At 45.0% G+C, this 16905-nt stretch overlaps 1 protein-coding gene across 1 annotated transcript; it reads right to left on the minus strand.

Moving 5' to 3' along the window:
* Positions 1-1047: 1047 nt before the first annotated feature.
* On the minus strand, positions 1048-16282 carry dnase1 (deoxyribonuclease I). Its single transcript, XM_065016078.1, has 8 exons — positions 16142-16282; positions 15576-15664; positions 15375-15461; positions 12918-13033; positions 9139-9251; positions 3364-3518; positions 3127-3220; positions 1048-1263 (listed from the first exon to the last, which is right to left on the minus strand). The coding sequence occupies exons 1-8, from the start codon at positions 16280-16282 to the stop codon at positions 1198-1200; spliced, it is 861 nt and encodes a 286-aa protein (XP_064872150.1). The 3' UTR covers positions 1048-1197.
* Positions 16283-16905: the final 623 nt, after the last annotated feature.

Below are 16905 nucleotides of genomic sequence, written 5' to 3' on the forward strand. Positions count from 1 at the left end.
CCTGCCTCTAACCACTAGGCTACCTGCCTCTAACCACTAGGCTACCTGCCTCTAACCACTAGGCTACCTGCCTCTAACCACTAGGCTACCTGCCTCTAACCACTAGGCTACCTGCCTCTAACCACTAGGCTACCTGCTCTAACCACTAGGCTACCTGCTCTAACCACTAGGCTACCTGCTCTAACCACTAGGCTACCTGCTCTAACCACTAGGCTACCTGCTCTAACCACTAGGCTACCTGCTCTAACCACTAGGCTACCTGCCGCCCCTCTAACCACTAAGCTACCTGCTCTAACCACTAGGCTACCTGCCGCCCCTCTAACCACTAGGCTACCTGCCGCCCCTCTAACCACTAGGCTACCTGCCGCCCCTTTAACCACTAGGCTACCTGCCGCCCCTCTAACCACTAGGCTACCTGCCGCCCTCTAACCACTAGGCTACCTGCCGCCCTCTAACCACTAGGGCTACCTGCCGCCCCTCTAACCACTAGGCTACCTGCCGCCCCTCTAACCACTAGGCTACCTGCCGCCCCTCTAACCACTAGGCTACCTGCCTCCCCTCTAACCACTAGGCTACCTGCCGCCCCTCTAACCACTAGGCTACCTGCCGCCCCTCTAACCACTAGGCTACCTGCCGCCCCTCTAACCACTAGGCTACCTGCCGCCCCCCTTCACAGCTGATTGATATGCACCCAGGTGGGGCCCCAGGACCGAGTTAAACCAGGAAACCCACGCTGGCAGTGGTACATTGTACATGTGGTCCAGAGGCAGAGGCCTGGATCTCTTCACCACCCCAAGCCACATGTTTAGATTGAGACAGACTAAATATGTAGAGAAGCAATCTTATAACCTTCAAACGGTTGGGTTTAATTGATCAAAACAGTAGCCATGCGTGTTTAATAGGTGTTTCTGATTGGATGTCATTCCACTGGTGTCTGAGCTGTTACTGAGGGACTAACAGAACTCCAAAATGAATGTAGAATTCATACGTGCTCTTCCATCTCTTACTTGTTTCAGCTTGAATGTTGGACACAAACGATAACAGGAGCACAGTTTGACTGAGTTTTATTGAAACGCGTCATGGCGATGACACTCAACTGCCACCCTATTCCCTATAGAAGGCTCTGGTCCAAAGTAGTGCACTACGCCGTGAATAGGGTGCCATTTGAGAGTGTCGGAACACTTCCTGGAGGCGGGCTCATGCAGCAGGGGCGTGACCAACCAGCTTCACCTCAACGGGGTAGTGGTCGCTGACAGCCAATGCCTGAGAGGGGGAGAGAGAGTAGAGCTGTACCAGTAAGACACTGTTACTCTACCTAGCTCAACACCAACCATTTAAAATGGGCTACTAAAATCATTCCAATCCCGATTAGAAGGCAAATACAAGTAGCTGTCTCTTATTGACTGAGGTGAATGTTCAGTCTCTTATTGACTGAGGTGAATGTTCAGTCTCTTATTGACTGAGGTGAATGTTCAGTCTCTTATTGACTGAGGTGAATGTTCAGTCTCCTATTGACTGAGGTGAATGTTCAGTCTCCTATTGACTGAGGTGAATGTTCAGTCTCTTATTGACTGAGGTGAATGTCTCTTATTGACTGAGGTGAATGTCTCTTATTGACTGAGGTGAATGTTCAGTCTCCTATTGACTGAGGTGAATGTTCAGTCTCTTATTGACTGAGGTGAATGTTCAGTCTCCTATTGACTGAGGTGAATGTTCAGTCTCCTATTGACTGAGGTGAATGTTCAGTCTCCTATTGACTGAGGTGAATGTTCAGTCTCCTATTGACTGAGGTGAATGTTCAGTCTCTTATTGACTGAGGTGAATGTTCAGTCTCCTATTGACTGAGGTGAATGTTCAGTCTCCTATTGACTGAGGTGAATGTTCAGTCTCCTATTGACTGAGGTGAATGTTCAGTCTCTTATTGACTGAGGTGAATGTTCAGTCTCTTATTGACCGAGGTGAATGTTCAGTCTCTTATTGACCGAGGTGAATGTTCAGTCTCTTATTGACCGAGGTGAATGTTCAGTCTCTTATTGACCGAGGTGAATGTTCAGTCTCTTATTGACCGAGGTGAATGCTCAGTCTCTTATTGACTGAGGTGAATGTTAAGTCTCTTATTGACTGAGGTGAATGTTCAGTCTCTTATTGACTGAGGTGAATGTTCAGTCTCCTATTGACTGAGGTGAATGTGAATGTCTCTTATTGACTGAGGTGAATGTCTCTTATTGACTGAGGTGAATGTCTCTTATTGACTGAGGTGAATGTCTCTTATTGACTGAGGTGAATGTCTCTTATTGACTGAGGTGAATGTCTCTTATTGACTGAGGTGAATGTCTCTTATTGACTGAGGTGAATGTCTCTTATTGACTGAGGTGAATGTCTCTTATTGACTGAGGTGAATGTCTCTTATTGACTGAGGTGAATGTCTCTTATTGACTGAGGTGAATGTCTCTTATTGACTGAGGTGAATGTGAATGTCTCTTATTGACTGAGGTGAATGTGAATGTCTCCTATTGACTGAGGTGAATGTGAATGTCTCTTATTGACTGAGGTGAATGTGAATGTCTCTTATTGACTGAGGTGAATGTTCAGTCTCCTATTGACTGAGGTGAATGTTCAGTCTCCTATTGACTGAGGTGAATGTTCAGTCTCTTATTGACTGAGGTGAATGTTCAGTCTCCTATTGACTGAGGTGAATGTTCAGTCTCTTATTGACTGAGGTGAATGTTCAGCCGACAAGGTGAAAAATCTGTCCATGTGGCCTCAAGCAAGGCACTTAACCCTGATTCGCTCTATGTTTGACCCTGTACAACAACACCTATCATACTACTATGACCCTGTAAAACAACACCTATCATACTACTATGACTGACCCTGTAAAACAACACCTATCATACTACTATGACTGACCCTGTAAAACAACACATTTCACTGCATCAATCCGGTGTACGAGACAATAAAACATAAACATTATGTGAAAGTTTAGCCACCTATCATACTACTATGCTGACCCTGTAAAACAATGCTGTCAGTTGTGTAAATTGACCCGATTTTGTGTTGACTTTTGTGTTGACTTCGTGCCACATCATCTGACTGAGTCCACCTTTAAGGGTCAAGAGTTGTTACCATGCTGTGGCTGAGCTTCAGGTGAGTCATGTAGTTGAACACCTCAGCCGACCCAGGGACCACTCCTCTCATCATCTCAGTGGTGGCCACCACCCTTCACAACCAGACCAACAGTTAGTCTGTGAGTGAGTGAGTGACTGTGTATGCTAGGTCTGACCTGTCGTGGGGGCAGTTGGTGTGTGTGTGTGTTGGAAATGTGTGTGTGTGTGTGGTTGCATGTATATAGGTGTCTCTGACCTGTCGTAGGGGCAGTCGGTGTTAGAGACCGTGGTGTCAGCGTGGTCAGGTATCAGCCAGTGGTATCTGTCGTCTGTGAAGAGACGTATCCGCTGCCAGTCTGATCCACTGACGTAGCGACAGCCTGCGTTGAAGTCCCCCAGCAGCACTATGTCCTGTCAATCAACCAATCAATCAATTAATCAATCAATCAATCAGTCGATCAATTCATCAATCAATCAATTCATCAATCGATCAAACCTTTGTGTGCAAGTCAAGTTTCATGTTTTAATGTTATGTGCACAAGAACAGTGAAATGCCTTTTATCTTGTAAACTCTACAACCCAACAATGCAATAATCAACATCAATGTAGAACAACACTGAACAAAAATATAAACCCAACATGCAACAATTTCTAACATTTTACTGAGTTTCAGTTCATATCAGGAAATGAGGAAATCATATAAGGAAATACAGATTTCACATGACTGGAAACACACATATGCATCAGTTTGTCAGACACCTTAATAAAACAGTAGGAGTGTGGATCAGAAAACCAGTCAGTATCTTGTGTGAACACCATTTGCCTCATGCAGCGCGACACATCTCCTTCACCTAGAGTTGATCAGGCTGTTGATTGTGGCCTGTGGAATGTTGTCCCAGTCCTCTTCAATGGTTGTTCAAAGTTGCTGGATATTGGCGGGAATTGGAACACGCTGTTGTACATGTCTATCCAGAACAACCCAAACATGCTCAATGGGTGACATGTCTATCCAGAGCATCCCAAACATGCTCAAAAGGTGACATGTCTATCCAGAGCATCCCAAACATGCTCAATGGGTGACATGTCTATCCAGAGCATCCCAAACATGCTCAATGGGTGACATGTCTATCCAGAACATCCCAAACATGCTCAATGGGTGACATGTCTGGTGAGTATGCAGGCCAGGGAAGAACTGGGACATTTACAGCTTCCAGGAATTGTGTACAGATCCTTGCGACATGGGGGCCGTGCATTATCATGTTGAAACATGAGGTGATGGCGGCGGATGAATGGCACGATAATGGGCCTCAGGATCTCATCACGGTATCTCTGTGCATTCAAATTGCCATCGATAAAATGCAATTGTGTTCATTATCCTTAACTTATGCCTGCCCATACCATAACCCCACCACCACCATGGGGCACTCTGTCCAAAACGTTGACATACTTATTTTCCAGCATAATTTGCAAATAAATTCATAAAAAATCCTACAATGTGATTTTCTGGATTTTTTTTCTCATTTTGTCTGTCCTAGTTGAAGTGTACATATGATGAAAATTACAGGCCTCTCTCATCTTTTTAAGTGGGAGAACTTACACAATTGGTGGCTGACTAAATACTTTTTTGCCCCACTGTATATACAGGGTCAGTTCCAATACCATATTTACATTTACATTTACATTTAAGTCATTTAGCAGACGCTCTTATCCAGAGCGACTTACAAATTGGTGCTTTCACCTTATGACATCCAGTGGAACAGCCACTTTACAATAGTGCATCTAGGTCTTTTAAGGGGGTGAGAAGGATTACTTTATCCTATCCTAGGTATTCCTTAAAGAGGTGGGGTTTCAGGTGTCTCCGGAAGGTGGTGATTGACTCCGCTGTCCTGGCGTCGTGAGGGAGTTTGTTCCACCATTGGGGGGCCAGAGCAGCGAACAGTTTTGACTGGGCTGAGCGGGAACTGTACTTCCTCAGTGGTAGGGAGGCGAGCAGGCCAGAGGTGGATGAACGCAGTGCCCTTGTTTGGGTGTAGGGCCTGATCAGAGCCTGGAGGTACTGAGGTGCCGTTCCCCTCACAGCTCCGTAGGCAAGCACCATGGTCTTGTAGCGGATGCGAGCTTCAACTGGAAGCCAGTGGAGAGAGCGGAGGAGCGGGGTGACGTGAGAGAACTTGGGAAGGTTGAACACCAGACGGGCTGCGGCGTTCTGGATGAGTTGTAGGGGTTTAATGGCACAGGCAGGGAGCCCAGGCAACAGCGAGTTGCAGTAATCCAGACGGGAGATGACAAGTGCCTGGATTAGGACCTGCGCCGCTTCCTGTGTGAGGCAGGGTCGTACTCTGCGGATGTTGTAGAGCATGAACCTACAGGAACGGGCCACCGCCTTGATGTTATTTGAGAACGACAGGGTGTTGTCCAGGATCACGCCAAGGTTCTTAGCGCTCTGGGACGAGGACACAATGGAGTTGTCAACCGTGATGGCGAGATCATGGAACGGGCAGTCCTTCCCGGGAGGAAGAGCAGCTCCGTCTTGCCGAGGTTCAGCTTGAGGTGATGATCCGTCATCCACACTGATATGTCTGCCAGACATGCAGAGATGCGATTCGCCACCTGGTCGTCAGAAGGGGAAAGGAGAAGATTAATTGTGTGTCGTCTGCATAGCAATGATAGGAGAGACCATGTGAGGTTATGACAGAGCCAAGTGACTTGGTGTATAGCGAGAATAGGAGAGGGCCTAGAACAGAGCCCTGGGGACACCAGTGGTGAGAGCACGTGGTGAGGAGACGGATTCTCGCCACGCCACCTGGTAGGAGCGACCTGTCAGGTAGGACGCAATCCAAGCGTGGGCCGCGCCGGGAGATGCCCAACTCGGAGAGGTGGAGAGGAGGATCTGATGGTTCACAGTATCGAAGGCAGCCGATAGGTCTAGAAGGATGAGAGCAGAGGAGAGAGAGTTAGCTTTAGCAGTGCGGAGCGCCTCCGTGATACAGAGAAGAGCAGTCTCAGTTGAATGACTAGTCTTGAAACCTGACTGATTTGGATCAAGAAGGTCATTCTGAGAGAGATAGCGGGAGAGCTGGCCAAGGACGGCACGTTCAAGAGTTTTGGAGAGAAAAGAAAGAAGGGTCTGTAGTTGTTGACATCGGAGGGATCGAGTGTAGGTTTTTTCAGAAGGGGTGCAACTCTCGCTCTCTTGAAGACGGGAGGGACGTAGCCAGCGGTCAGGGATGAGTTGATGAGCGAGGTGAGGTAAGGGAGAAGGTCACCGGAGATGGTCTGGAGAAGAGAGGAGGGGATAGGGTCAAGCGGGCAGGTTGTTGGGCGGCCGGCCGTCACAAGACGCGAGATGTCATCTGGAGAGAGAGGGGAGAAAGAGGTCAGAGCACAGGGTAGGGCAGTGTGAGCAGAACCAGCGGTGTCGTTTGACTTAGCAAACGAGGATCGGATGTCGTCGACCTTCTTTTCAAAATGGTTGACGAAGTCATCTGCAGAGAGGGAGGAGGGGGAGGAGGATTCAAGAGGGAGGAGAAGGTGGCAAAGAGCTTCCTAGGGTTAGAGGCAGATGCTTGGAATTTAGAGTGGTAGAAAGTGGCTTTAGCAGCAGAGACAGAGGAGGAAAATGTAGAGAGGAGGGAGTGAAAGGATGCCAGGTCCGCAGGGAGGCGAGTTTTCCTCCATTTCCGCTCGGCTGCCCGGAGCCCATGCAGGGATACTGGAGTGATAGAGTTAGATACTGTATGTAGAGGGGTGATGTGACATCAGGATATATGATAAACAGGAGCAGATAGGATACTGGAGTGATAGAGTTAGATACTGTATGTAGAGGGGTGAGGTGACATCAGGATATATGATCAACAGGAGCAGATAGGATACTGGAGTGATAGAGTTAGATACTGTATGTAGAGGGGTGAGGTGACATCAGGATATATGATCAACAGGAGCAGATAGGATACTGGAGTGATAGAGTTAGATACTGTATGTAGAGGGGGTGAGGTGACATCAGGATATATGATCAACAGGAGCAGATAGGATACTGGAGTGATAGAGTTAGATACTGTATGTAGAGGGGTGAGGTGACATCAGGATATATGATCAACAGGAGAAGATAGGATACTGGAGTGATAGAGTTAGATACTGTATGTAGAGGGGTGAGGTGACATCAGGATATATGATCAACAGGAGAAGATAGGATACTGGAGTGATAGAGTTAGATACTGTATGTAGAGGGTGAGGTGACATCAGGATATATGATAAACAGGAGCAGATAGGATACTGGAGTGATAGAGTTAGATACTGTATGTAGAGGGTGAGGTGACATCAGGATATATGATCAACAGGAGCAGATAGGATACTGGAGTGATAGAGTTAGATACTGTATGTAGAGGGGTGAGGTGACATCAGGATATATGATCAACAGGAGCAGATAGGATACTGGAGTGATAGAGTTAGGTACTGTATGTAGAGGGGTGAGGTGACATCAGGATATATGATCAACAGGAGCAGATAGGATACTGGAGTGATAGAGTTAGGTACTGTATGTAGAGGGGTGAGGTGACATCAGGATATATGATCAACAAGAGCAGATAGGATACTGGAGTGATAGAGTTAGATACTGTATGTAGAGGGGTGAGGTGACATCAGGATATATGATCAACAGGAGAAGATAGGATACTGGAGTGATAGAGTTAGATACTGTATGTAGAGGGTGAGGTGACATCAGGATATATGATAAACAGGAGGGGTGAGGTGACAGATATATGGGATACTGGAGTGATAGAGTTAGATACTGTATGTAGAGGGGTGAGGTGACATCAGGATATATGATCAACAGGAACAGATAGGATACTGGAGTGATAGAGTTAGATACTGTATGTAGAGGGGTGAGGTGACATCAGGATATATGATCAACAGGAGCAGATAGGATACTGGAGTGATAGAGTTAGATACTGTATGTAGAGGGGTGAGGTGACATCAGGATATATGATCAACAGGAGCAGATAGGATACTGGAGTGATAGAGTTAGATACTGTATGTAGAGGGGTGAGGTGACATCAGGATATATGATCAACAGGAGCAGATAGGATACTGGAGTGATAGAGTTAGATACTGTATGTAGAGGGGTGAGGTGACATCAGGATATATGATCAACAGGAGCAGATAGGATACTGGAGTGATAGAGTTAGATACTGTATGTAGAGGGGTGAGGTGACATCAGGATATATGATAAACAGGAGCAGATAGGATACTGGAGTGATAGAGTTAGATACTGTATGTAGAGGGTTAGATGAGGTGACATCAGGATATATGATAAACAGGAGCAGATAGGATACTGGAGTGATAGAGTTAGATACTGTATGTAGAGGGGTGAGGTGACATCAGGATATATGATCAACAGGAGCAGTAGCAGTGATCGTACGATACATTTCCATGACAGACTGACCAGGTGGATCCGGGTTAAAGATATGATCCCTTATTGATGTCACTTAGTTAAATCTACTTCAATCAGTGTCGATGAAGAGGTGGAGATCAGATGATGAAGATGATGGAGAGGAGACAGGGTAGCCCTTTCCTGCAGTCAAAGACCAACCTCTCCCTCTTTGGCCTCATGGGTAGTAATAATATTAATATGATTAAATACAGTCATATTTTATTTATTATTATTATTTTATTATTTTTTTCATCATGAATATAAAGGGTAATATTGGGATTGAATCTCAACATGGAATACATTTAAACTCTATAACTCAATAGTATGAAGGTGTTCTTAATGTTTTGTACACTCAGTGTAAATGATGGTTATATGTCTGTGTGTGTGTGGAGTCAGTATACACGTGTCAGTGTGTGTGTGTATATCAGTGTGTGTGTGTTTGTGTCAGTGTATCAGTGTGTGTGTGTGTGTGTGTAGAGTCCATAGAGAGAAAAGAAAATGAAAGCCAGTATTGAAGTCCCCTAGCAGAACTACTACAGAGGAGGAGTGTGAGTGTGCCTGTGTCTGTGTGTGTTTGTTTGTGTGTGTGTGTTGTATAGTCACATTGGTGTTCCAGCGAGCTCTGACGTCAGTGGCCACATCGTACAGAGCGTCAACCTCCTTCACTGCCGAGTCTGGAGACGTGTGTTGAGGAATCAAAACAAAAATTCCCACAGCTAGAAGAGAGGGAGGGAGGGAGGTGGGGAGGGAGGGGAGGGAGGGAGGGAGGGAGGGAGGGAGGTGAGGAGGGAGAGAGTGAGTGAGGGAGGTGGGGAGGGAGGGAGGGAGGGAGAGAGAGAGGGAGGGAGGCAGGGAGGTGGGATGGAGAGAGGGAGGGAGGTGGGGAGGGAGAGAGTGAGGGAGGGAGGGAGAGAGGGAGGTGGGGAGGGAGGGAGGGAGGGAGGTGGGGAGGGAGATAGTGAGGGGAGGTGGGGAGGGAGAGAGTGAGTGAGGGAGGGAGAGAGGGAGGGAGGTGGAGAGGGAGGGAGGGAGGTGGGGAGGGAGAGAGTGAGTGAGGGAGGGAGAGAGGGAGGTGGGGAGGGAGGGAGGGAGGGAGGTGGGGAGGGAGATAGTGAGGGAGGGAGGTGGGGAGGGAGGGAGGGAGGGAGGGAGAAAAACACCGTAATGGAGAGTTAAAGATTTAATATCTTCATTAATCAGTTCCAAAATGTTATGCAGCAGTCAAGTTTTTCAAGATATTCAGCCTGGTCTCATAGACGAGATGTATATCATAGATGATATAGATAGACTAGATATTCAGCCTGGTCTCATAGACGAGATGTATATCATAGATGATATAGATAGACTAGATATTCAGCCTGGTCTCATAGACGAGATGTATATCATAGATGATATAGATAGACTAGATATTCAGCCTGGTCTCATAGACGAGATGTATATCATAGATGATATAGATAGACTAGATATTCAGCCTGGTCTCATAGACGAGATGTATATCATAGATGATATAGATAGACTAGATATTCAGCCTGGTCTCATAGACGAGATGTATATCATAGATGATATAGATAGACTAGATATTCAGCCTGGTCTCATAGACGAGATGTATATCATAGATGATATAGATAGACTAGATATTCAGCCTGGTCTCATAGACGAGATGTATATCATAGATGATATAGATAGACTAGATATTCAGCCTGGTCTCATAGACGAGATGTATATCATAGATGATATAGACGAGATGGAACTGTAACGCTGGGAGTCGGGAAGCAGGTTCAGGGAGTGTATTTAATAAATGAACATAGGACAAAACAAGAAACACGGGTACAGACATGAACACTGGACCAGAAACAATAACTCCTGGGGAAGGAACCAAAGGGAGGTGATGGAGACAGACAGTTGAAGTGGGAAGTTTACATACACTTAGGTTGGAGTCATTAGAACTCGTTTTACAACCACTCCACACATTTATTGTTAACAAACTATAGTTTTGGCAAGTTGGTTAGGACATCTACTTTGTGTATGACACAAGTCCTTTTTCCAACAATTGTTTACAGACAGATTATTTCACTTCAATTCCAGTGGATCAGACGTTTACATACACTAAGTTGACTGTGCCTTTAAACAGCTTGGAAAATTCCAGAAAATGATGTCATGGCTTTAGAAGCTTCTGCTAATTGACATCATTTGAGTCAATTGGAGGTGTAACTGTGGATGTATTTCAAGGCCAACCTTCAAACTCAGTGCCTTTTTGCCTGACATCATGGGAAAATCAAAAGAAATCAGCCAAGACCTCAGAAGAAAATTGTAGACCTCCATAAGTCTGGTTCATCCTTGGGAGCAATTTCCAAACACCTGAAGGTACTAAATTCATCTGTACAAACAATAGTACGTAAGTATAAACACCAATGGACCACGCAGCCGTCATACCGCTCAGGAAGGAGACACATTCTGTCTCCTATAGATTAACGTACTTAGGTGCGAAAAGTGCAAATCAATCCCAGAACAACAGCAAAGGACCTTGTGAAGATGCTGGAAGAAACAGGTAAAAAATTATCTATATCCACAGTAAAACAAGTCCTATATCGACATAACCAGGATTGTGTCAAGGCACAGATCTAAAGAAGGGTACCAAAACATTTCTGCAGCATTGAAGGTCACCAAGGTCACCATAGTGGCCTCCATCATTCAATTGGAAGAAGTTTGGATCCACCAAAACACTTCCTAGAGCTGGCCACCCGGCCAAGCCGAGCATTCGGGGGAGAAGAACCTTGGTCAGCGAGGTGACCAAAAACCTGATGGTCACTCTGACAGCACTCCACCAATCAGGCGTTTATGTTAGAGTAGCCAGATGAAAGCCATTCCTCAGTAAAAAGCACATGACAGTCAACTTGGAGTTTGCCAAAAGGCACCTAAAAAAACCCGAATGTAAATAGTCTGTTTGATTAATTGTCCAGTGGTCTTATGGCTTTTGGACCTAGCCTTGGCTTTTGGACCTAGCCTTGGCTTTTGGACCAAGCCTTGGCTTTTGGACCTAGCCTTGGCTTTTGGACCTAGCCTTGGCTTTTGGACCAAGCCTTGGCTTTTGGACCTAGCCTTGGCTTTTGGACCTAGCCTTGGCTTTTGGACCAAGCCTTGGCTTTTGTACCTAGCCTTGGCTTTTGGACCTAGCCTTTGGACTTTTTTTGGACCAAGCCTTGGCTTTTGGACCAAGCCTTGGCTTTTGGACCTGGCTTTTGGACCTAGCCTTGGCTTTTGGACCTGGCTTTTGGACCTAGCCTTGGCTTTTGGACCAAGCCTTGGCTTTTGGACCTAGCCTTGGCTTTTGGACCTAGCCTTGGCTTTTGGACCAAGCCTTGGCTTTTGGACCTAGCCTTGGCTTTTGGACCTAGCCTTGGCTTTTGGACCTGGCTTTTGGACCTAGCCTTGGCTTTTGGACCTGGCTTTTGGACCTAGCCTTGGCTTTTGGACCAAGCCTTGGCTTTTGGACCAAGCCTTGGCTTTTGGACCTAGCCTTGGCTTTTGGACCTGGCTTTTGGACCTAGCCTTGGCTTTTGGACCTAGCCTTGGCTTTTCGACCTAGCCTTGGCTTTTCGACCTAGCCTTGGCTTTTGGACCTAGCCTTGGCGCTCCGGTACTGCTTGCCGTGCGGTAGCAGAGAAAACAGTCTATGACTTGGGTGACTGGAGTCTTTGACGATTTTTTGGGCCTTCCTCTGACACTGCCTGGTATAGAGGTCCTGGATGGCAGGAAGCTTGGCCCCAGTGATGTATTGGCACGTGCGCACTACCCTCTGTAGCGCCTTACGATCGGATACCGAACAGTTGCCATACCAGGCGGTGATGCAACCGGTCAGGATGCTCTCAATGGTGCAACTGTATGATGCAAAATGCTTCCTGACACTTTGCTTCTTGAAAGTCTAATATCTTGAAAACTTGCCTGCTGACATGCAACACATCTTGGTACTGACTGTATCAACAGGACTAATGGACTGACTGTATCAACAGGACTAATGGAAACAAATACACATGTTTTTTGAGTTAATTATTTTTTTATGTAAGGGAACCTCATATTTTTCCTCCTCTCTCTCTCTCTCTCTCTCTCTCTCTCTGTCTTTCTCTCTCTCTGTGTCTTTCTCTCTCTCTCTCTGTCTTTCTCTCTCTCTCTCTCTCTCTCTGTCTTTCTCTCTCTCTCTGTCTTTCTCTCTCTCTCTCTCTCTCTCTGTCTTTCTCTCTCTCTGTGTCTTTCTCTCTCTCTCTCTCTCTCACACACACACACTGAATCCCTCTCTCCCTCTCATTCCCCCTCTCCCTCCCCACTCTCTCCCCCATCACAATCTCCCTCCCCTCCCACCTCTCCCCATCACCCCCCCCTTCTACCTGTGTAGTTCGAGGAGAACATGACAATGAAGGGCTCTCTGATGAAGGTATCTGTACCGCAGGGCTCACAGCCGTCATCGTACGTGTAGTTCTTAGCCACAGAGACCGTCTCCTCTCTATCATATAACAGCAGAAACACACGCTTTAGGAGATGGTTTCAGTGTTTAGTGCAGCACAGAACGACACAGTACAGAGCAGAACAGAACCTGTACAGATAGAGGTATCTCTCTGTATATTACCTGTACAGGTAGAGGTATCTCTCTGTATATGACCTGTATAGATAGAGGTATCTCTCTGTATATTACCTGTACAGGTAGAGGTATCTCTCTGTATATTACCTGTATAGGTAGAGGTATCTCTCTGTATATTACCTGTACAGATAGGTATCTCTCTGTATATTACCTGTACAGATAGGGGTATCTCTCTGTATATTACCTGTACAGGTAGAGGTATCTCTCTGTATATTACATATATTACCTGTATAGGTAGAGGTATCTCTCTGTATATTACCTGTATAGGTAGAGGTATCTCTCTGTATATTACCTGTATAGGTAGAGGTATCTCTCTGTATATTACCTGTACAGGTAGAGGTATCTCTCTGTATATTACCTGTACAGGTAGAGGTATCTCTCTGTATACTACCTGTACAGATAGGGGTATCTCTCTGTATATTACCTGTACAGGTAGAGGTATCTCTCTGTATACTACCTGTACAGATAGGGGTATCTCTCTGTATATTACCTGTACAGGTAGAGGTATCTCTCTGTATATTACCTGTACAGGTAGAGGTATCTCTCTGTATATTACATATATTACCTGTATAGGTAGAGGTATCTCTCTGTATATTACCTGTACAGGTAGAAGTATCTCTCTGTATATTACCTGTACAGGTAGAGGTATCTCTCTGTATATTACCTGTACATGTAGAGGTATCTCTCTGTATATTACCTGTACAGGTAGAGGTATCTCTCTGTATATTACCTGTACAGGTAGAGGTATCTCTCTGTATATTACCTGTACAGGTAGAGGTATCTCTCTGTATATTACCTGTACAGGTAGAGGTATCTCTCTGTATATTACATATATTACCTGTATAGGTAGAGGTATCTCTCTGTATATTACCTGTACAGGTAGAGGTATCTCTCTGTATACTACCTGTACAGATAGGGGTATCTCTCTGTGTATTACCTGTACAGATAGGGGTATCTCTCTGTATATTACCTGTACAGATAGAGGTATCTCTCTGTATATTACCTGTACAGGTAGAGGTATCTCTCTGTATATTACATATATTACCTGTATAGGTAGAGGTATCTCTCTGTATATTACCTGTATAGGTAGGGTATCTCTCTGTATATTACCTGTATATGTAGAGGTATCTCTCTGTATATTACCTGTACAGGTAGAGGTATCTCTCTGTATATTACCTGTACAGGTAGAGGTATCTCTCTGTATACTACCTGTACAGATAGGGTATCTCTCTGTATATTACCTGTATAGGTAGAGGTATCTCTCTGTATATTACCTGTACAGGTAGAGGTATCTCTCTGTATATTACCTGTATATGGTAGAGGTATCTCTCTGTATATTACCTGTACAGGTAGAGGTATCTCTGTATACTACCTGTACAGATAGGGGTATCTCTCTGTATATTACCTGTACAGGTAGAGGTATCTCTCTGTATATTACCTGTACAGGTAGAGGTATCTCTCTGTATATTACCTGTACAGGTAGAGGTATCTCTCTGTATATTACCTGTACAGGTAGAGGTATCTCTCTGTATATTACCTGTATAGGTAGAGGTATCTCTCTGTATATTACCTGTACAGGTAGAGGTATCTCTCTGTATACTACCTGTACAGATATGGGTATCTCTCTGTGTATTACCTGTACAGATAGGGGTATCTCTCTGTATATTACCTGTACAGATAGAGGTATCTCTCTGTATATTACCTGTACAGGTAGAGGTATCTCTCTGTATATTACATATATTACCTGTATAGGTAGAGGTATCTCTCTGTATATTACCTGTATAGGTAGAGGTATCTCTCTGTATATTACCTGTACAGGTAGAGGTATCTCTCTGTATACTACCTGTACAGATAGGGGTATCTCTCTGTATATTACCTGTACAGGTAGAGGTATCTATCTGTATATTACCTGTACAGGTAGAGGTATCTCTCTGTATATTACCTGTACAGGTAGAGGTATCTCTCTGTATATTACCTGTACAGGTAGAGGTATCTCTCTGTATACTACCTGTACAGATAGGGGTATCTCTCTGTATATTACCTGTACAGGTAGAGGTATCTCTCTGTATATTACCTGTACAGGTAGAGGTATCTCTCTGTATATTACCTGTACAGGTAGAGGTATCTCTCTGTATATTACCTGTACAGATAGAGGTATCTCTCTGTATATTACCTGTACAGGTAGAGGTATCTCTCTGTATATTACCTGTACAGGTAGAGGTATCTCTCTGTGTAGGTACTGCGGCCCAGTTCCTCGCTGACAATGTGACTGTACCTATAGGGAGACAAGCCTCTGACAACAAAGAAATATAGTTTTTAGACAAAACACATTACAAAGTCTTTATATTGGAGGGGCTGTCATTGGTTAGTGGATGTAATATTGTTTCAGGGCTGTGATTGGTCTTACTTGTTGACGTGCTGCATCAGTTTGTTGGTTGCTGATAGGTCAGTGTCTCTTACTTCCTGGATCAGCACGATATCATAACGGTGCACTATCTAATATATTTAAAAAATCATAATATAAATGAATAACAACTAAGGTTCCCAGACACAGCCTGGTCTGGGACTAAGATGTACTTTCAAATGGAGAATCTACAATCCCTTTTAGTCCCAAGATGTTATGAGATACAGTGTTACATTGTGATGTTATGAGATAAAGTGTTACATTATGATGTCATGAGATAAAGTGTTACATTATGATGTCATGAGATAAAACGTTACATTATGATGTCATGAGATAAAACGTTACATCATGATGTTATGAGATAAAACGTTACATTATGATGTTATGAGATAAAACGTTACATTGTGATGTAATGAGATAAAATGTTACATTGTGATGTAATGAGATAAAACGTTACATTATGATGTTATGAGATAAAACGTTACATTGTGATGTAATGAGATAAAACGTTACATTGTGATGTTATGAGATAAAGTGTTACAATGTGATGTTTTGAGATAAAGCTCTACCTGAGTGATGATGTCCATGAGGGTTGAGTTGGAGGACTTCTTGTCTCCGAATGTCTTGATGTTGAAGGCTCCTAGCAGCAGACAGCTTCCCAGCTGCACCAGGGCCAATAGGAACAGCACTAACAGACAGGCTACACACATTCTAGGGGTCAGGGGTTAGAGGTCAGATATTACAGGCCACACACACATCCTGGAGGTCAGGGATTAGAGGTCAGATATTACAGGCCACACATTCTGGAGGTCAGGAATTAGAGGTTAGATAAGGGGTTATATCATGCCTGTTTGGCCCTGTCCTGGGGTATCGTCGGGCGGGACCACAGTGTCTCCTGACCCCTCCTGTCTCAGCCTCCAGTATTTATGCTGCAGTAGTTTATGTGTCGGGGGGCTGGGGTCAGTTTGTTATATCTGGAGTACTTCTCTTGTCTTATCCAGTGTCCTGTGTGAATTTAAGTGTGCGTTCTCTAATTCTTTCTTTCTTTCTTTCTTTCTTTCTTTCTCTTGGAGGACCTGAGCCCTAGGACCATGCCTCAGGACTACCTGGCATGATGACGACTTGCTGTCCCCAGTCCACGTGGCCGTGCTGCTGCTCCAGTTTCAACTGTTCTGTCTGCGGCTATGGAACCCTGACCTGTTCACCGGACGTGCTACCTGTCCCAGACCTGCTGTTTTCAACTCTCTAGACAGTAGGAGAGGTAGAGATACTCCGAATGATTGGCTATGAAAAGCCAACTGACATTTACTCCTGAGGTGCTGACCTGTTGCAA

Source organism: Oncorhynchus nerka, unplaced genomic scaffold, assembly GCF_034236695.1.
Source record: "Oncorhynchus nerka isolate Pitt River unplaced genomic scaffold, Oner_Uvic_2.0 unplaced_scaffold_1156, whole genome shotgun sequence".
NCBI lineage: Eukaryota > Metazoa > Chordata > Actinopteri > Salmoniformes > Salmonidae > Oncorhynchus > Oncorhynchus nerka.

Bases quoted from the DNA above. Each gene is read 5' to 3' on its own strand.
- dnase1 (XM_065016078.1), bottom strand. From the start codon at position 16,282: ATGTGTGTAGCCTGTCTGTTAGTGCTGTTCCTATTGGCCCTGGTGCAG. The intron at 3,519-9,138 runs GTGACTATACAA...GTTGATTGACAG, and splicing joins GAGCTCGCTGGAACACCAAT to GACATAGTGCTGCTGGGGGA. The intron at 1,264-3,126 runs GTAACAACTCTT...TCCCCCTCTCAG, and splicing joins TGAAGCTCAGCCACAGCATG to GCATTGGCTGTCAGCGACCA.